Source organism: Passer domesticus, chromosome 1 (genome assembly GCF_036417665.1).
Source record: "Passer domesticus isolate bPasDom1 chromosome 1, bPasDom1.hap1, whole genome shotgun sequence".
Classification (NCBI taxonomy): domain Eukaryota; kingdom Metazoa; phylum Chordata; class Aves; order Passeriformes; family Passeridae; genus Passer; species Passer domesticus.
In genome coordinates this window covers 121,567,914-121,589,124 of record NC_087474.1, presented here as the reverse complement: position 1 = coordinate 121,589,124, position 21,211 = coordinate 121,567,914, and the positions used below count along the sequence as shown (strand labels likewise).

General features: G+C 40.6%; 1 protein-coding gene across 1 annotated transcript in view; it reads left to right on the top strand.

Moving 5' to 3' along the window:
- The first annotated feature begins 321 nt into the window (after positions 1-321).
- The window catches only part of ALKAL1 (ALK and LTK ligand 1), a 36,538-nt gene continuing 15,648 nt past the window's right edge, over positions 322-21,211 (top strand). The window contains exons 1-2 of the mRNA XM_064386197.1: positions 322-740; positions 1,619-1,935. Coding sequence (XP_064242267.1) covers positions 1,629-1,935 — 307 coding nt within the window. The 5' untranslated portion in view covers positions 322-740; positions 1,619-1,628. The remainder of the gene's footprint in view (positions 741-1,618; positions 1,936-21,211) is intronic.

The window sequence follows — 21,211 nt, the reverse complement described above, 5'->3', positions numbered from 1 at the left end:
GCTAATTTTTGGCTGATCTATTTAGGGCTTTAGGAAGCAAGTTTCGTTAAGTGACTACTTTTTTTGTGAGCTTTTCATTAAGTGTTATTGTCAAAAATTAAAAAAGTTGTTTTGAAGAAGCAAACTTTTACGAGGTTCATAGTTTGTGAATTCACCTGCCAAAGACAGACTACCTATCACTTCCCTTGACAACAAAACAGAACCAAATTTATACACACTTCAGAGTTTGCTCACAGCTTCTTGGTTCAATAAAAAAAGGAGGGAATTAAATACTTTCCTTGTTGTACTCCCAAGGGAATCCCGCTAAGTTAAAGCACATTTTAATCTCTTGAGCCGGCAGCTTTATTAGTAAGCGTTCCCCAATCTTCAGGGAAATCTAATTTCACAAATAGATCAGAGTCACTTCAAACGCAGCTTTCAGTTGCCATCCACCGGGGGACAAACGGGGAGGAGGAAGTTTGTCAGAAAAGACCCTCTCTGAGCCCAAGAGTGATTACCAGAGGTGTCTCCATCGACTGCCACCCACCTAAAGTCGATAGTACTCAAATGAGTACGCCGGTGTGGACTATATAAGAGAAGCGCATGGCCCTGAAGGGCGCATCCCCCATCTCCGGGCGCAGCACCGAGCGCCCCACTCCGCGCCCGGCGGAGCCTCCGCGGGGACACGGGCTCTGCGACGGCGGCACAGCACCTCGCTCCGCAGCCCGCACGCACCCAGCCGGACTCGCCTCTGCCTGAAGGTAAGCGGCCGCCAGCCGCCTCTCCGGAGGGGATCTTGGCGTGGAGCGAGGAGGTGTCGCTGCCCCGGCAGCGAACGGCGGGTCGCTCCCCGGTTACTCCCCGGGATTGCCGTGCGCCCCGGCACGGCAGCGAGACAGGGAGAGCCCGAGCCGTCGGGGAAAGCCGGCTCTCTCGAGGCTCCGATTAACTCCTTCGCCCAAGAGGATTTGCAAGGCAGGGCAGCTAGAAAAGAGTTTGTAAATAACAGAATTTCCCTCCCTCCCTCTTAATCCTACCCGTTCTCTATAATTAGAATAGCTTACTTAGGGCATTAAGTGCTGCTCTGGAAGCCCCAGCCTGTGGTAATTGATTTCGCCCTTTCTACCCTGATGTGCGGCACCTCCAATGTAACCTGCCCCTCAGGGAACTCCATCCGACTGCCGTCCGTGCTCGCTCCCCGAACTCCCGGTGTGGCACCGCCCGGGCGGCTGGACAAGGCTGGCCCACCGCGGGAATCCCGCGCCGCCCCGCTCCGCCGGCAGAACCGGGAGGCACCCGCGGGCGCGGGGACTCCGGGGCCAAAGGGAGCCGAGCAAATGCCCCGCCAAACCCTGTGCCGCGAACATGTGCGGCGCGGTTAAAGACCTTCCCCCGATCCGTGTGTGTTAAACGCGGCCTCCCTGGAGCCGGGCGAGCGCGGCGGCCCCGCACGGGGCCAGCGGGTGCCGGCCCGTCGGGTCCCCGCTCCGCGGCCCCTCCGCCGGCGCTGCGCGGCCGCGCCCGGCCCCGGCGAGCGGAGCGGCGGGCGGGGGTGCCCCGGGGCGCGGCATGGGGGGCGGGCGGCCGGGGTGCGGGCCGGGCCCGGCGCTGACCGCCTTCCCTCTCTGCCTCCTCCCAGCGCCGCAGAGATGCGAGGGGCGAAGAAGCGCCAGGCGCTGCCCGCCATCGTGCTCCTGCTGCTGGCCTCGGCCCCGCCGCCGCCGGGCGCCGAGGGCAGGGACGTGCCCGCCGCCGGAGCCGAGCGGGGGGCGCTCCTCGACATCCTCCTGCAAGCCCTGGGCGACGACGGCCGCCCGCTGCCGCCCCGCCCGCCGCGCAGGGACCGGGTGATCTCCCGGCGCTACAGCGGCGGCAGTGCCCCTCCGACAGAGCTCCGCGCCGCCGCCGCCGCCGCCCCGCCGCCCCCCCGGCTCTTCGCCGCCGCCCGGCACGGAGGTAAGAGACGCCGCGCTGCCCCGCGCAGGGAGCCCGGGGGTGCAGCCCCTCCGCATCCCGTCCCCGCCGCTCCCTCCGGCGGCCGAGCCCGACGGCTCCTTTGCCGGCGCATCCCGCTGCGGGAGCGAGCGGAAAGCGGGTCGGGGGATGCTCTCCCATCGCCCCGGGGCTGCCACGGCGGGGGCTCTGCCTTTGCTGAGTTCGAGCCCCGCTGAGAGCAGCACAGCCCAGCCCCGCTCCCCGGCTGGAGCTGTGGGGGTATCCGAGACAGAAGGGAGGAGAGGGTCACTGGGGCTTCGGCACCTTCGGCCGGGAGGTCAGCTGCGACCACCATTGATCCACAGCCCCTCAGAGCCAGCCTTCCAACTTCCCTGTACCGCAGCGCAGCACTGGGGGAGCCCCATTTCTCCCCAGTCTTAGGACGGCTGCTCTGATCTGCACAAAGAGAATAAATGACCAATCTGAGCGACAGCTCTCTAGACATACTCCTGTAAACTTCCTCTCCAACTTTGCTGCTTCCCGTGTGATGCACTTCTCTAGTTTCTCAGGGCAGGTGCGGAAGGTCCAGACCGAGATGGGCGTGGGGCTGATTTCACCTTTCAGAGGACGCCCAGACTGGGTCAGGGAGCCCTGCAGCACTGACACGGGCCAGGCCTGGCAGGGACAGCAGGGGCAGTTCAGGACCAAGCACAGCTGCCTGGTGATAGTCACAGTGTCCTTGGCCAGGAGACTAACACTTCTAGGCTTCGTGCAGAGCCATGCAAAAGCACTTGCTCCTGGAGTGGAGCTGCCGGAGGGGTCTGTGTGAGTTAGGATGGTGCAGTGCTGCAAAACAGGAGAATCTATTGACTGGCCCTGCCTGTGGCCCACTAATATTTTTCTCTTGTCGTCTGCCACAGACCTTGCTGGAGAAAAACCTAACTGAGGAAACCCAAGGAAGTTTGGTTTCTTAGGGATTTGTGTCCCTGGAGAGCGCCCTTGTGGCTGGTGGCTGGTACATGGGTGAAGCTGAGATGCAGCCCTCCTCAAGTCTCACTGGTAGACTTATTCTTTTCTGTTCACTAGCCTGTTTTAAATGAAATGAAGCTCCATTTTTGAAAAACTTGAAGTTGGGTGACAAATGGAGAAGTTAATAGGTGAATAATTGATTGGTAGGGTGGCACTTGCGCAGGGAGATTGCTTCTCATTCTAAGGAAACTAGGATAAAATTTATCCATCAAAAAGTAAACAATGCTCTGGCCAGGGAAGCTTCTTAGCCTGATCTGCTCCAGATATTGAACCATACTTCTGTAAGGGGTTGAATGTCCCAGTGAGCTTCCAGATATTCTTGCTTTTTCAGACCATAAAGTCTCTGGTAGTTATGGAAAGCCAGCCCAAACCAGACTGCCACAGATTTGTGTGCTGACTGGAGAAGATGCTGCAGGTTATCAGCATGACTGGTCAGAACTGTTTATTTGCTGTGGCTTGAATTCTTTATGTGCTGTGGACAAGACCACAGCCCAAGAAAAAAAGTAAAATGTTTTTTCAAGGAAGAGTACATGAAGTCTTACATTCTTCTTTTCAAGAAAATGAAAGATAGAGTAGTATAAGCCTGAGAATTAATCTCAGGTTTCTACTTTGCAATAATTATTGCAAGAATTACTATTATTAGGTGGTTTGAGGAAAAAAAAATTTGTTTTGGACAGCAGTCTCTCCCATTTGAGATGTTTGCTCTTAATGAAATAATTATATTTAACTATAGAAAGTAGAAATATTTCATAATATTTATGTAACTTTGAAGGGGAATTTTCTTAAACCCATCAGTATTATACACAGTAAGATAGTGTTAGTTGTTACTTTTAGTAACTATGTTGTACACAAAAGAAACAGATGAAGATCCTTAGAGAAATTCTCCATTTGTCCCTGACATAGGTACAGCATCCTAGGGGCAGCCACAAAGGCAGCTGTCTCTCCAGCCTAAAAAGAGCATTCTACAGTTTAAATAATAGTCCCATTTTAATATTCATCTCATTTTTTGTTACCAATACCAAGGATAAAAATTAGTACCTCTCATGATGGTATGTACTTGTTTTTCGGGATAGAGGACTGTGACGAAGCTTTTCTCACAAGTAATTAACTTTTTTATAACTCCTGTCACAAACACATTAATGGCAGCTTTTTACTCCAGCTGGTAGCACCTGATCAAACAGAATGGCTTATCTTAGCCTCAGACAGGAAAGTTGTTGCATTCAGTTGAGTACTCAGCCAACTGGAGTTATGTATTTTGATTGTCTGTAGCTGCTGAAAATCAAACCCAAGTGTCTGATTTAAAAGACAATTGAGCAGCTGATTACTTCTTTTGTTTGAAACAAAAAGCATCGGGAATAGTGCTGTATACACAACAGAGAATCCAAGACAAATAATTTCTGTGTGTTTTCTCTTTTCCTTTTTTTTTTTTTCCTGAGGGTCCTATTCTGTATTATCAATGAGCTGAATAGCAGGAAGGATTAAATGTGCTTCCTCTTCTGTTCTCTCATTCCCTCACTCTCAGGACCCTCTCCAGCTTTAGTCTAGCCACTCACTGAGCTGCACCTCCACACTCACCTTTCTTTTATTTCATTTAGGGGCTTGGTTTATTATTTGTATAGTGAGACATCTGACCTGGAGTACCACTGGGTGAATTCTAGGGGCAGCACAGGGTGAGTGGCTGCAGCACACATTCAGGGGTGAGGTTTGAGAGAGGATGGGACCTCCTCTTTAGATTGGTGGGGTCCTACTCATTTAGCTCAGGCCATAATGGAAAAGCACAGCACCCTCAGGGCGTCTTTGATGAGGCAGGAAAAAGAAGAGTGAAACACTTACTTCTCAGACATTGTACATGTACTGCTCAGTTCAGATGCATAAAGGGGATAGGAAAGCAAGAGTGGTTTTGGTCTGTGGTACCCTATCTGGATGTGGCTTGAAAGTGGCTCATGGACAGCTCCTGGGCCAGAGCTATGCCATGGGAATAAGAGTTGTGCTCTACTTCGTGTGATTTTGTCACAGAGCAAAGGGTCAAGCCTTAAATGGAGTGGACACTCAAACCTGCTCAGCTGTGTGGGACAGTGTGATGCTGTGACCTGCCTGCAAAGGACTCATTGGGTCTTTCTTGCCCCTTAATAACCAGGGTTATATTCCATGTCATGTGCTTCTTAACCATTAGAAAATTTGTGTCATGGTTCTTGTATGACCCATGACACTTACATAGGCAATAGAAATGCCAGTTTCACCAACACTTTAGCTGTCTTAACTTCTTATCTCTTTTATCCCTACATGTTCAAAAGTCTTATCTCACACAGACCTGTCCCTGTTTTTCTTGGTGACCTGATTAATGAGAATGAGCACTTACTCTGAACAGTATCTTTAGAAGAAATTCCAACTAACCAATCTTCATATTTTCTAGGATTCCTGGTAGGATGCGACTAAAAATACAAGTTGTTCCTTAGAGTTATTATATCCAGTAGGATTAAAATTCCTGTCATAACATCCCTTACTTGCCTGATTTCCATGCTTGAGTGTGATTTTATATTTTTCACTAAGAAGTGTCTTAAAGTTTTTTAATCTTAGTGATGAAAGCTCTTCAATGGCTAATCTTTTTTATAACTATCCCCTGCTTCTGATGCATAACTGTGGTCAGCTTTTTTTTATGAAGAAAACATGTATTTTCACAGAGAGAAGATTCAGCTTCAGGTTATTTTTGGATGTCACGTCAGGGGAACTAGAATAGTTTGTCATTCTTCTTTGATTTTCTTTGTTACATTTATCCAAACATTTTCCTCAAAACCAGAATAGCTTCCATGTAATTAGATTTAAATAATCTTGAGAAATAAAAATATCTGCTGTGACTATTCTTTTCTTACATGTTGCCCACCACAGTGGAGAAAGGAGCTGTCTGAACCTACAGGCGTTAGGGGGCTGAAATTTCCCTTTTGTCCTGGGAGACCAACAAGACATTTTAAAACATTTTGAGTAGTCATTTTTCAAGCATGAAGGAATGAAGATAAATATTGCTCTGAGTTTACGAGTATGTTCAAATTAGCCTCCTGAGCATATCTACTTCAGATTTAGAATAACATATCAGAGAAGAGAATTTGGCCCTCAAAATATTTAAACTTTGAGGTTGCACTTACGAGTTCAGTTTTATGCCAAAATTTCTTACACATCAGCAGCAGAAAACTGTAAGTTGTCCTGTGACATAGTGCTAGTTTAACCATTATTCATCATGAATTAGATTTGAAAGATATGTTTGAGGTTTGTTTTAGTTTATGGTTAAATCAAACCCAACCCATGTATCCTATGTAAAGCATAAGAAGAGTTTTGTTCCTTTTCCTCACTTAAAAAAATCTCCTGTAATTGTAGTGATAATTACAGCTGGAAGTCCCTAATTCTGAAAGACCTGCTGTGCCTAGTACTAAACTACCTCAGTGAATGTAATTACAGATCTTGAATAAAAAAGGAGACCATTGAGGAATGTAAACTTTGTCTCTAAGAAATTAAAATGCACGGTATGACATAATGCAGTGTTCTTTGTAATACTTAAGCCTCATCCAATTATTATTCCTGTTAATAATTTAGTTTTTTTCTTTTTTTTTTTTTTCTTTTCTATTTTTTCACTGTATTGTGTTAATAGGAATTGCTGGGCATTCAGAAAACTTAGAAGATGGGAGTTAATAAAAATGACATTCTCCAAAATCACATTTACCAAAACCACGTTATCTTAGAAATTAGCAAAATAGTGGATGAAAGTGTTTTGGAAGAAAAATAACTGTTACATTAAAAAAAAAAATCTTTTGATTTACAGTAATTATTCCTGATCCTGTAACTGACATTCTTGAGTCAATTATTTTTACAGTCAAGTTAGTAGGTAGGCTTTTCTGAAGCAAAACCAGACAAACATATTCTGCTTTTGAAAGATTAATATAATGTATATTCCAAATGGGTAAGGGGCTTGTTTTTCTTTATTTTTAATGAGGTGGACATAATCTGGAGATAAATTCTAGGTTTGTCTATTCCTGATCCAATGATTAAAAGAAAATACATTGTCATAAATTAGCAAATGTAATGAATCATCACATGCTGTTCCTCTCAGCTGAACATCTATATGGCAGTGTCCTTAGGACAGGGCAGCTGGCTTGAGTGCTGGGGGGACTGAAGATCCCATAGGGCAATAAGATTCCCAGGCCAGTGGTTCCAGGGGCTGTGAGGACCTCACCACGCCATGAGGCAGAAATACAAACAGTCACAGAGGGTTCAGTGGAAAGAACCATTATCTCTGCTTGCACCATGGTTAGGTGCCAGTTCCACCCGAAAAATTCAAGTGGGCAGGATAGATTTCCATTTCCTATGATGAAAGGAAGTCCCACACACTGCAGAGACTGTATATTCCTTCACTTCTGCACAGTGCTTGGACCAGTCATGGTTATGATGGCTTTGAGATCTGTCACAGCACTGCTACATTCCTGTCCCTGCCTGCTTGGGTTTTTAGGTGTATTGTGCAACATGACTCTTAACAGCAATACTCTGTGTTTGGCAAGCACAACTGCCAGACTGTAGAGCCAGGCCACTGAACAAAAGGCATCTGAAATCTAGGATGAGATAGAAGTCTTCCGTATTATGGTGGAGAATATCAAGCCCATGGACCAACCCTGACAGCTGATGGAGGAGTGAGCAAAGATAAAACATAGTTGTTGCATACATGGAGGCCTAAAAATATAGTGAAGTACCAGAGTAGTGCTTCAAATGGAGTGGTCTCTATGGGGCTTTGCTCTCACTCCCATTAATCCCAGTGAAGGTCACTCGATATCTGAGACATTGTGCTGTCCTGGCACAAAAAATGGAGAAGTCTTGTTGAACTCAGTACCCTGAGCAGCAAACATTTCAGTGCACCGTGCTGTCCAAGGAGCAAGATAGGATGTCAGCATATGGAAAAGTTTTTCTGTTGAGCTATTGCTTTGATCACTATGAGGAGATCTTCTGGGTTTTGTTTTAGTCCTATTTCTATTTTTATAAAAATTGTATTTACCACGACAAGACACCCAATTACCAGTGTGTGCAGCTCTGGCCCCAAAAAAGTGAATGTCAGAATTTTCACTGTATTACACCAGGACTGGATCTGAAGTACTCCAGGACTTCTCCAATATGCAGCAAATTGAATAGCAAAGAAAACAGAACTTTTATTTCAAAGTAGATCTGCATGCATTACCATCTGTAATTCAGGAGCAGCATGAAATTTGTAGTAGTCTAGCTTGGCCCTGAGCCTGTGAGCAAACTGAAGAGCTGATATATTTTGTGTGGTTTTTTTCTTTACGTTATGCAAAATTTGATTTTTCTACCAAGAAAGAATGGCAGGTCTCTGTGTTTCTGTGGTTGTTATTTCAGGTGTTAGTCTGCCAGGGAAAGCCTCTGAGAGGTGGGAGAATGGCAGTGCACAGGTATAAGGCTTTGTAATACATTTATTGTTTGACAGACAGCCTCTAGTCTTGAAAGCACACTGCTTCAAGTGTAGAAATGATGTTGCTTTTAATGTAAGTATGTATACAGGGAAAAAAGATACAAAAAGAGAATTATACATACATGCATACATCTAGGCACACAGACTCCTCTTATAATTAATAAGGTTTGAGGGCAATGTGCATGAGAATGATGTGATGTTTTAGACCCACATGTAATTTAAGAGTTACCAATGGGAATTATAAAGGCTTATGTTTTCCGTAGTGCTTAACTCAGCATAAAAAGTAATTGCAAAGCAGTCATCACTGTGTAAAGCTGTAAGTAAAACTTCATAATCAGTGAGATGCCTGAGAAAGATGCACCATATACAAAAAAGAGCCACTGTGAGCTGCAGAGAGAAAGGGGCGACTGCTTCCATGCTTAAAGTATATGTAAGGCCACAGTCTGCATTGAGATCATCTTATTCTTAAAGAAGATCTCTCCAAGTGACCCAAAAGTAGTTTTTGGAGGGGGAACATATCCCCCTTATTAACACCTTTTTTCTAGAACAAAAAAAATTTGTTTTGAGAGGTTTATCTAGTACATTTCACAGAAGTAAAAATACCCTCAAACTGAAATGAAACCTTATCCTATATTAATTATTTTTAAGGCTTGTTTTAAACATACCAAATAAGTACACTTTAATAGTCGTGGTAAAGTCTTCTTTTTCATTACATGCATTCAGATGACATTGTACTGAAAAAAACCAAAACAAACAACTCAGTTGTTTGCTTTTGTTTGGTTTTGGTGGTTGATGGTTAGGCTTTTCTACTCAATTTAAGGATGAGTGCTTCATTTTGTCACTTGTGAATTAGAGGTTACTACTTCTGTGTAAGTCCTAGAGGCTATTTACTTATTTTGTGGGTTTTTAATGTCGGCCAATTGGAAAACAGTTGCTCTAGTGAGAGGTTTAATTGACTATTGATTACATACTGAGAGCACAATTCTTTAGGTTATAAACAAGATTTAACACATGAAGGATCCAAGCATTTGATTGATTAGTGGCCATTTTGATATTATCCTATGTTTTATTATGTCTACTTGTGCAAAAAAATCATTGATGTGCAGTGCTCCACTGATTTTATCAAAAGAGGGCTTAAAAATGTTCTTGTTTAGTATAGGTTTTAACACGAGAGAAAAATGCTGTTTGGAGTTACAAATTGTGGTTACTTTTTGATCCTAATATTTTGTTTTTAAAGACAGAGTTAAAATGTATGTAGCCAAGCAAAAAACACTCACGATAAAGGCACAATTTTTAATGCTAAGAATATTTAAACTTTTTTTTTTAAGTTTCTTGTTCTTGTTATTTTATAAAATCTATCAAGTTTTTCTTTCTCAATTCCAGTAAGTTGGTTCAATTGCATTTTAGTATGTGTTATCTTGCTACATGATTTGAAATCTCTGTCTTTGGCTTAAAGAAAAACATTTAAAGTTACATCAGCAAAGCAATTATTGTCATGTTCCTTGCAGATTTCAGACAGCATTCTGAGTGACATAGCACAAATCTAATTAAGGCTTTGCTACTCAAATTATTTTCTTCTTTTTTACTCAAGTCTGTAAAATAAAGTGAAAAGCAAAATAAAACCCTAATGGAAAACAGTCAGACAATTTTTCTTCCTTAGCCTGTGCTGTTTATGATGACTTTGAAATGAAGTGTTAGAAAATTCATCCTTGTCAGCACATGTGGCAGTAGGGGATGTATGCCCTGGATTAGTAAAACCCTGAAATCCCATTGGATTAAAATAAGTAAGGAGATAGCTGTGATGTTATTACTCTAATCATGATAGAGTAATTACTTCTTAGTCTGTTAATCACATAGCATGCCTAACACATAGGAGACTTCTTTGCTGTCACAGAAATTTCAATTTAGGAAATTTAGGAAAAAGATTTTCGGAACTTGTCTTTTACACAGTAAACAAAGAGTTATGGCTGAAACATACTTTATAAGAGGGTTTCTTGTGGCCTTCAGGGCCACAAAATCTCTTGGGATAGAAGGCAATCTAGAGCAGGCTAGTTGCTTGCTTTTTATACTATGCACCAAAAGTTTGAATGGTCCTCTTGGTCAGTAGTAAATTAGCCAAGTAGCACAATTTGGGCTTCCCATTATTATATGATCAATTACCAGGTTTGTATATGAAGATAATGTATACAGATTTTCCCCTTTATTCAGTACCAAGTCACTTTTCCAGATATCAGTCAACTTTCATTCTTTCAGAGAAGGGATTACAACAAAATATTTAATTTGAGTGGATAGGACTGGCAAAGATACAGCAAATTTACACAGATCTACTTCTCATGAACAGGGTGGCTCTACATTACCTACATGATGGAGTCACTCCATGCATGGATGTGTGATTCAGCTGCATGGGAATATGGAGGATCACTTGTGTAAGATGCAGTCAGGGCTTTGAAAATCCTTGAAACAAATCCAAACCACACATTTATACTGAAGTCCACTGTCCCAGAACTGTGCAGCGCCTCCAGAAAAGCCATCTTTACTCTTGGCTGGGATAGTTGTTTGTTTCCTGTCAGAACAAGGAGTGAGAGAAGGAGAAAATCTGGAAATTAAGTATTGCAAATATGTTAAGAGTTATCTTAGAATGAATAGAAAACTTCTCCAGTATTAAGAGGAGCAGTTTCTCTGCAGTTATACTCTATCTCAGAATGCCAGAATATTATAACAGTGACAGTGGTATTAAAAAATCAGGGAAATGTTAAAGATGCTGAGTCAGAAACTATGTAAAGTGTTTTCTGCTTTTTTATTTAAGGTTAGCTCTTTCTGCTCAGCACCTTTTGGCCCACTGAAATGTATGTTTGCATGTATATTGCACCTGTTTATGAAGATCAAACCTCCAATATTAGTATGTCTAAGTAGTTCACTATCTTTGATTCATTTAAACGTTATACTCACATAAAATATTCTGATCTTAGTTATGCTTTATAAGCAGTCTCCTTATGTAACTATGATAGGGTAAAATTACCTTAGCTTGAGTATAAACCTGACATGTGATCCCTGGGAACATCTTTAAAGTAGTAGTTAGAATAAAGTATCTATAATGGAGAAATGGTGTATTATTAATCCATCTGTGACAGTTCTGTATCTGTTCTCATGCGGAAAGAAATAGAAACATTTCTAAAATAAGCATAGGAAATGTAAAGTACGGTTAAACATTACCATTTGCACAGCAATCAACCTGGAGCCTATTCATATTTAGAAAAAAGAGCAGGGTCTAATTAAACTCTGGCAAACTCGATTCTATTTTCTTTCACACCAACAGAGTTTGCCTGTTTGTCAGTGCTGAGTTTGGCTTGCATGCAGTTAAGCACATGTCATCAGTTTTCATTCAGTCGATTCAACTAGTTCATATATTGCTTTTGATGTATTGCAGCTGTTCTTGTGTTTAATTTATGCAAATATTCCAGAATCTACATTTATTAGCAGCCATGATAGCTAAAACAGAGTGCTTTGCATAGAGTCCTGCAGAATCGCCCAAAGTGAATTTCCTCTTAATACTTACAGATATGTGATGTCTTATTCTAAGAGTGGTTTTGCCTTCAGTCAGGAGCCCTCCAATAACTTTCCAGGCATAATTTGTAGTCTCTGAATTCATCTGAAATATCATCTGAAATATCTTGATAGTTTAGTGATTCTGAGTAGCTAATAGACGAATTAATTAAAATTGTTGTCTGTTATAGAAAAAAAGAAATTTTTTTCAGTAGATCAATTTCAATTCTATAGAATTAAATAGGGAAAGATAGCTTCAGTAAATAATGCCTTGAATAGTTTGACCAGTCTTTTCTATATGCCTCATTATTTTCAGTGTATTATCCGTTTGTAAGTTTAATGAACAATTAGCATTGTAATACATCTTTCCTCTTGGAAAGGGGGAAGTACATATTCGCAGCTTATTATTCAAAATACCAAGGGTTTCATAATACCCTACATTTTCTCATTTTAGTTGTTTGAGGAATATTCCATCCTGTTTATTAGATTTTTTTTAAAAGAATGATCTTTTGCTTAAACTCATACATCAGCTCTGTAATAGTTTTGAGATTTTTTAATTTACTCTTCAAAATAAATATTTTAGTTTTTTACATGTTCACGTCTCTGTCAGAGGAGAAAAGAAAAGAGATGAAGTATGCACAGAGTGCTTATCTGTACATATGTGGTGCTGTTTCAGAGTCTCATAATGCAAAGTATAGTTGTTAAATAACTTTTTATATTTCAAATGAAAACTTCACAGAATATGTTAACCTAAATCTTTATCTTTTCTAGTTTTAACTGTTTTCTAAAATGATCGCTAATAGTAATAGCAGAAAAGTAACCATATACTCTACAATTGGCTTATTTCTTGATCCCACAGCATTTTCTGATGGAAACAGGGATTTGCTGAGAGGGAAAAAAAAGAAATCCATCCTTCTTAATGTTCTTTTGCCAAGCTAATATAAGGGTCTCCACAGGCAAGGATTAACTAATACAAATATGCTTTCTGAGCAGCTACTGAAGAATTACTAATAAACATAATTACAGCTGAGTTCAAGATATCCAACCTTGTAAATATATCCTGGTATAATTTCATTACGCTTGGCTGAATCCCTAGAAGAAGCCAATGCCTCAATCTCTTTGTTCAAGTCTTAATGAATTATTGGAAAGTGGCTGATTAAAAAGCATTGAATCAGAAGAGGCTGCTGCATTCTAAATATTGCTCTCTTTGATGTTGTTTACCTCCCAAGTTGACCATTTCCTTGGCCAAAAATCTCTGCACATGAAGGTCTGAACCTACTTTTTTGGACCATTAGATTTTGTATGGAAGATAAATGTGGTAGGTCGCTGTTTGTTGAACATTCTAAGTGTTCATTGGAACTCACACCTTAGAAGAGAATTCTCCCCAGAAGTGGGGCACAACTATATGGTAGCTAAAGGGGATACAATGAAACAAGTGAGATACCCAACCAGACCTTTAATTTCTTCTTAGAAACCACACTTTCCATACTTATTCCTTTTTGCTACCAGTTTCCAGTTGCCTCCAAATGGACGGCTCTTCGGCTGCCCAAGGCAGAGTCTATAATATGAAAATATCTGTTTGTGACACTGAAATCACTGTGAGGCACTGGGGAAGAGCTGTGGCCTACACTATGTACCAGCATGTACTTGTGGAGAGCTCCAGGTTTTAGTTAGTCAAAAAAGAGCACGGGCATACAGGATTAGGATGTGAGTGCATCTTGAGATTGGACTCAGATCCTTGACAGTCTGAACATATTCAAAGGTGTGGATGAACTTTGAATAATTGGTGGTCCCTTCACAGTGTCTTAGCATTGTTTCATTACTTCCCACAGCACACATAGAGTGTGTGCTCCTCTGTGAGCATTCACATTTCCCAGCAGATCAGTTCCACACTGCATTGTTGCTTAAAGTAGACTCAGGTAAGTGCAGTGTTAAACTGCATCCTGATTTTTTTCATCTCCATTAAACTAGTCTCACCTAAAGTTATTCTCATTGCATGCCTCCCCTACAATAACGTAGAAGGAGAGGTTCCCCACTCAGGCAATGGTTGACGAACTCTCTATTCAGATCGTGTGGAATTTTTCAGTTGAACCTGTCTTCACCCTCTGCTCTCTTAGACTGGAGATGGGGGTTAAGAGGTTGGCATGCTTGGATTGAGGGTCTTTAGGGATGACCTTGCACTATGATTAAATTATTAAGTATGGCCTGCGCAGATGGAAGTGACCTAGAGTACAGGGGTTTAGAGCCTCTGAGGTATCTCACTGGTAACGCACCTTGGAAGGACCCTCAGTTGTATGTCTTCTGAAATACCACAGAAGAAGCGCCAGAACAGACTGTGCTTTTACCTCAGTTACAATAGCCTAAGGATTATTTCAAATTAACCATAAAGGTTATTTTGAAGAGGCAAGTATACAGGCTAAAGATATTTGAAGCATGGTAATGAAGAACGTACCCCAGGCCTAGTAATTTACGCTTTCTTGTAAGAGTATGGTAAAGATTCAAAGGGTGAAATAGAGGAGAAAATACCATGAAAGCTGATTTTGCCAGGTGGATAAAGACTTATTCATGCTGGTAGAATCTCCAGCTGGGAAAATCCATGGTTTTTATAGACACTGTGCCACCAGAACAGAAAAAAGTATTGGCTCAGAAAAGAGAATCTGGCTCAAAGAACTTAAAATAAATATCAGATGTCAGAGCTGTGACTTAATTGTTTAGCTAAGTACATCATGTGAATTACACACAGATTGAGGACCTGGTTTTGCTCCTGTTGAAATCAAGGAGAACAGAATCAGGGCATACTCTCCTTCCAGCATTTTTCACTCCTCAAAAATGTGTTCTTTGAGAGTACACCAGCTCCTAGATTAATTGTACCAGCCGGGAATCCAGAGAGCTGCTTCTACACAACTGCTTTGTGGTTTATTGCTGTAAACATAAGCTAAGACTCTAAACAGAACCTATTTTCTTTGTTGCTCTTGGTTTTTATTCCAACAAAAACAATGGATTCTGTCACTAAGCACAGCAATTGGAACTCCCAGTTCAGACAGTGGTCTTTGACAGTTGCCAATCTCAAAGAGATACATTGAGATGTACACTTATTTTCTTTCCTTTATTGTAATCTTGCATTACAGCTCTTCCAGTCTTGGAATTAGACCTGTACCCCAGCTCAAAGACATTAGCTTATAAATACCCTCTTGGGAAACTGTAGTTTTGAAAGACTTACAACTTCATAGAGATTTTTTTTTTTCTTGTAATGAACATCTAAGAGATGTTTGCTACTTTTATGAATAAAAGGAGAAATTTTTAAATTTTTTTTTAATCACACCACTTTTAATCTTACACTAATGAATGCCTACTTTAGTATTTTTAAATTCTCTATTAAAAATTTTTAAAAAAACAAACAAAACCATATTTAATCATGAAGGCCTTATAGGAGTGACGAAAATACCCAAAGAAGGACATTAGCACCTGAAAAACTGAAAGGAATTTTTAGTTACCAAAATTAAATTACCTGGAGCTGACTGACAATCTTACATTCAGGAACAACAGGATTGTTTTGGGAGAAGGCTTCACATGTACAATTGAAACACATTTCCATTATGTGGCCAAGATCCTTCATGTAGTACTCGTGACAAGGTGAAATACTGGTAGACTTGTGACAGAAAAGAAATTATTTGGAAGCTTCTACAGCCAATTTATAGACTGACATATATTTGTACAAATTCTGTCTGGATGATGAATGACTTGGTACAGCATGTAACTGATACATTATAAAGGAACAGAGCTTAGAGAAATTATTTAGTATCATATTTCTAGACATACTTGGAAGATGCTGTGCAAAATACTCTGATTTAGATAGGGCAGTTCTTATGTGCTGGTTTCTGCATTCATTCTGCAGCTAGGGCTCAGCTTCTTCAAGTTCGTGATGATGATAATACCATTGCAGCAGTTTTTTAACCAGAACTGAGCTGTGATTTCTTTTTCTGAGAAGTAGAATTATGGTGTCTAAGTACTTAGTGAGAAATTATATAAATGGTGAATTAATCAAAGAAAAAACAAAGTTTGAGGGGAAGAGGAGGAACATAATATTCCCACTGTTGAAAAACGTGAATAGTTCACAGCAGGAGAAACTATCCTCCCCATTCCCAGTCCACCTATGCTGACACTTCAGACACGATTAAATATTTCTTTTCTACCTTGAGTAAGTTAGCTCCCTCCAGCTTCAGGTTATGTCCTTCCCACAGTCCAGAGCTCAGTCTTGGAGGAGCCAACTTTAGGGATAATCTGTTGCCCTTAAGAGGATGTTGAACTGGTGGCTGGCAAGCCCTTTCAGGCCGTAAATAGTCATTGCTGTGCTGAGGTGGGAAGGCCTCCCTGGAATTACTGCTCATGCCATTAGTTGTCTTCATAGCAGCGATTGCTAACTATTCCTGTCACTCTCTGCTCCCACTCGCAGCTCAGCAGAGTCCAGACAAGGTGCAGAGTCCAAGCAGAATGCAAGGGAGGGGAGAAGGCAAAGGCCAATGGCCTGGCAAGAGTAGGACGGGGACAGGGAAGAGTGGGGGAAGTATCTGTCTGGGTCCTTACCATGGATGTGAACAGATCTGTATCATCCTCCTCTGACTGCAAGTCAACCTTTTCTGCTTCTAAGGCTACTGCAGTGTCTTAGTTAAATATAGTTGTCCTCCATAGCTTCTGAAGGATTGAAGCTTGGTGTGAGTAAAGGTAAGAAGGTGTTTTATATCCATTGAAAGTGCTCCAAGTGATAACAAGATGAACTCCAAATACTCCTATGCCTGTTTCTCCTATTTTTGTTCTCTTACATCTGGATGAATTTTCCAGTCTCTGCCCTTGCTCTGTCATAGGTGCTTTTACTTTTGAATGATATTGTGATGTGGATCCCAGAGAGTGGGAAACAGAGAGTACATGAACAGTTGTGGTATCTCAAAGATGGTCCTAGGAGTTTAAGTCAGAAAGCTGGGAAAGGATAGGACTCCTGAATTCTTTCCAGTTAGCAGCATAATAAAATGAAAAAGCAAAGTCAAGTAAAATCAGTATGTGTTTGCTTTGTTTACTCTTACTGATCTGATTTTGTGAAAGCTTTTATTGAAAAATTGATTTCATCTGAAACATAGGAAAACCTGGAGACAGAAGTTTGTCACAGAGGACTTTGTGTCACTTCTCCTTCCTGCACTTGCATGAAAGAAGGCAGGTTTCTCCCAGTCCATCCCACACTTGGCCTGGGATGGACTGTGCATGCAAGCCTGCCATGATCCTAGCTGCAACAGCACAGCATCCCTGGCTGGGGCAATCTGCTCTCAGTATGTCCTGTGATGTTTAACAGAGAGGTACAAGGATTACAGGACTGAAGGTCTTGCTTTCTCAGAAAAGACTTCATTCATTTTCTGCCACAGATGAATGGAGAAAAAATTGCAGCAGTGAAGAAAATTTAGAATACAAATGAGCACAAATTTAGAATATAAATTTAGAATAGAAATGAGCACATAACGCCTCCTGAGACAGCAGCACAATTATGGCTCTGGTGTTTCAGAAAGAGAAACTTGAAAAAAATTGATTGCTTTAAAAGTTATCTGTCTCATGATATACACCAAAGTTATTTGCTTTTCCTAAAAACAGTGATGTTTTACAGTTTGAAACATCCAAAAAGGGCCTAAATAATGGGCAACTTTTTCATAAAAACTAGTGCTGAATCAGTAGCATGTTGCTTACAGATTTGCCAGAAATGTGGAAAGGAGCTTGAGACATTTAATTTCTAATTCCAGGTACTCTGCATGTAGTAGTAAGTAAACGGAATTAATTCAGAAACTGACTCCATGTAGTGACTTGCAGTAAACAAAGAATGGAGGATTTAGGGACAAAACACTGTAGCAAATAAATGCACTTCTGCTCAAGGGTTAAGAACATGTTTTGGTTCATGGTTTACAAGCTTGCATCGCTTTTAGGTAAGATGTAGGGTGTAATCAGAAGGCCTCCAGGAGAGAGTAGGAGTAGGGATTTAAGGGGAAATTATCCCTCTTAGGTGTTCATAGTCTGTCATCCAATGGGGATGACAGACATTATTTATTGGTAAATAAATTAAAATTGGTATTTCACATTTAGAATAATTTGGCTGAAGCCTATTGAATTTACTGAATCCAGCTATCAGCTACTTTGGGAATCACATCCAAGGATCTTGTTCATAACATTTTTCAAATAAATGGACTGTGCCTAGCTAATGTAAGACTTCCCTTGCCTGTTTGTCAGTTATTAGAGATAAATAAGTACCCCATTATTCTTGAAGGAAGAGCCGAGTCACATCTTTTGTGTTATTATTTATATTATAGTATGTACAGAATTTTCCATACTATTTTTGACAGTGTTCCTAAAGTTTACTGCCCCATTGCTCAAATAAATTCTATAAATCCAACTGAAATTGTCTCACATTTGTCATTTTTTTTCTTGATATCCACCTGAAGGTCTCTGTAATAACAATAAAGCTGAAAACTACTTGAGTAAAAAATGCCTCCCATAATTCTCTTGCAATTACATGAATGAGGTGCTGATGAATGAGAGGGAGTATATGACTTTCAGTAAAGCTAGAATTTTACTCTGGTCACTGTAAAAAGACAGCACTTCAAATTAAATTTCAAGATTATTTTTAGAAATCTTAAAAGAAAAAATGAATATTCCATTCCAAGCAAAAGGTGAATAATGAGAAATTTGCTATACTTCAAATCTATTTGCATCTGTAGTGTGCAGGTATCAATCCATCAAACAAATTTTATGAGGCCATATAAACATAGATGTACATACAAAAGTCTAAGCATGCAGAACTAGGAAAGCTGTGTGACTTTTTTCTTTGTATGGTTTTAATGGGCTTATTTTCACATTTTACTATTGTTTGTAGTTGTCCTTATCTGTTTTGGGGGTTTTTTGTCAGTTTTAGGAACCCCACTGTACAATAATTGGCATGTTTCTTTAAATGCCCAGTATTTGCAGTACTGCAGTTTTGGTAGAACCAAACAGATCTTAGTTATGCTGCTGAACGCCTTGTGAATATTAATCCCCCTGGTTTTAAGGGAGCAGCTGATGTAGGTAAGACTTATAAGGGTGAGTAAGAGAGATGGGACATACTGGAGTAGACATTCTGGAATAAGAGTGAATGGTTGACTCTAGAGCAAAGAGAGGACAAAAATAGAAATCGTGACTAAATGCCAGACTGTGATTTTGGAAACTAGTGCTTCCTTTTATACCCATCTTTAGCAGAATTAATAACAACACTGATTTTTTTTTTAATGTAATACTCTTGACAATGTGGCTGATATGGTGAATTTAATCAACCATTATGAAAGCAGACCCTGGTAGGCTTTTTCTTTGGGGTCATTCCATTGTACCTCTAAACTGCCTGATGTCACAGCCCACTTCATTATTCAAGTTTCTGGTGAATGTTCCAGAATAAAACCTTACAATTTTATATATGCAAGACCAGATATTCTGTTTGTAACTGAAGTTGGGAGAATTTGAAGATATATCAATTAATCTGCATTTAAGAGGAGTATTATTTGCCATGTTCACATCAGAGAAATATTACTGGAATGAATACCAAGGCAAGTAAGTGTTAAGTCATTGGCTTAAGTATCCTTAGAAGCACTGTTTCAAGCCTGGACACATAATTAGACATGGAAGCATCTATTAGACATGGGAGCAGAACTAGCATTCTAGGACTTGACTAACGAGGTATTATAATATATCACAACGTGCCTTCCAATTTTCTGTATAAATAAAGATTTGATGCCAAACAAAAATTTTATGGACAGCAAATAAGTCCAAAGAGATTGGAATAGTGTTTATATCTACTCTTTGAGAGGATAAATTGACCAAGTCCTTAATTCTGAATTCTTAATTGCACTCCCTGTGTAACCCTTAAGCTCTAGAGTGTACTTTGTGTTTTGGGAACTGAAAGGGCCCCCATTAGGCAGGGTAATGGGAAGCCTGGTAAACTCTGCTCACAGAGCAGGAAGGTATGCTTGAGTACTTTCAGCATATTCTACATTCAGTAGATGGCAGTGGTATGCAGTAATATATTAATTCTGGATTTTCTCTTGAGCAGACACTCTTGCCTCTGTGAATCCAAGCCGTGTTGATTTGGGGATTTGTCTGAGGCTTTCTCTTCCCCAGAAAATACTGAGATACTAGATAATTCTTCACTTGCTAGAGTAAAAAGTGACAGAAAATGAAAAAAACATTGCTTGTAATCTTCATTACACAGCACTTGGAGGAATCTGGTACGTTTTGAATTTCAACAGCAATATTACATCCAAAAAGGAATGTGTCTGTCTGGAGCATTGACTCATTTTCCATCTATGCTCAGTATGTACACATCAAAGTCTCAAAACAAAAGTATTCAGTAAGTGGGAACTGTGTGTGTTACTTAACAGGAGTAGTAGCACGGACTTCTCGGAATACTGCACACAAAAATAGATATTTTCCCTTGTCTAAAGGAATGAATTGCAGATCTAATGGGGTAAAGCTGGGTATGTGAGTTGGGGTGGGGGTATATAAACAAAAAAATTACTAAAGTTGTTGTAAAACTTTTAATTGCGGAGAACTGGAAGAAAAAGAACAAAACAAAAGCAGAAATGCAGTTTATGTAGTGGAAGTTGCAGATGAGTAGTATAAGAGAATTAAAATACATAATTTAAAAGTAGATATTTTTGCATATGGCAGTTATTTCTAACACAAATAATATAAAATATTTAATGATTTATGATTGATAGTGATGGAAGGAGTTGCTCCTTTCTGCACAAAGGGTTTTTTCCCTCTTTATGGGAGACAGCAATAGGAAAAGTGGTCTGTGAACTGAGTTGTAATATAAATACAAATTCATCCTAAGGATTTTGAGCACTCTTAAGGACCTTAGAATCAATTGGTAGTCCCTTAGTACGGAATAAAAATGTCACACTTTTTCAACAAAGTGCTGTTTCTCTTCTGTTTCAGCCACCACGTGAGGAATCAGTAAAACATTTCAATCTATATTGATATGTCTATTTTGTACAGAACAAAAAGTAATATCATTCAGGTAGAAATGGCATAGTAGCATAGAAAATATAGCATTTCCAGCCTAGCCAAAGCTGCTGGAAGCCCTCAGTTTTTCAGGTAAGGACTTTGTCCAGCCCTGGGGCCAGAAGCAAGACCTGTAATAATGGAAGGATGAAATTAAGACCTTTTAATTGTTTGGGGTACTGAAGAAAGAAGTATATACTGATT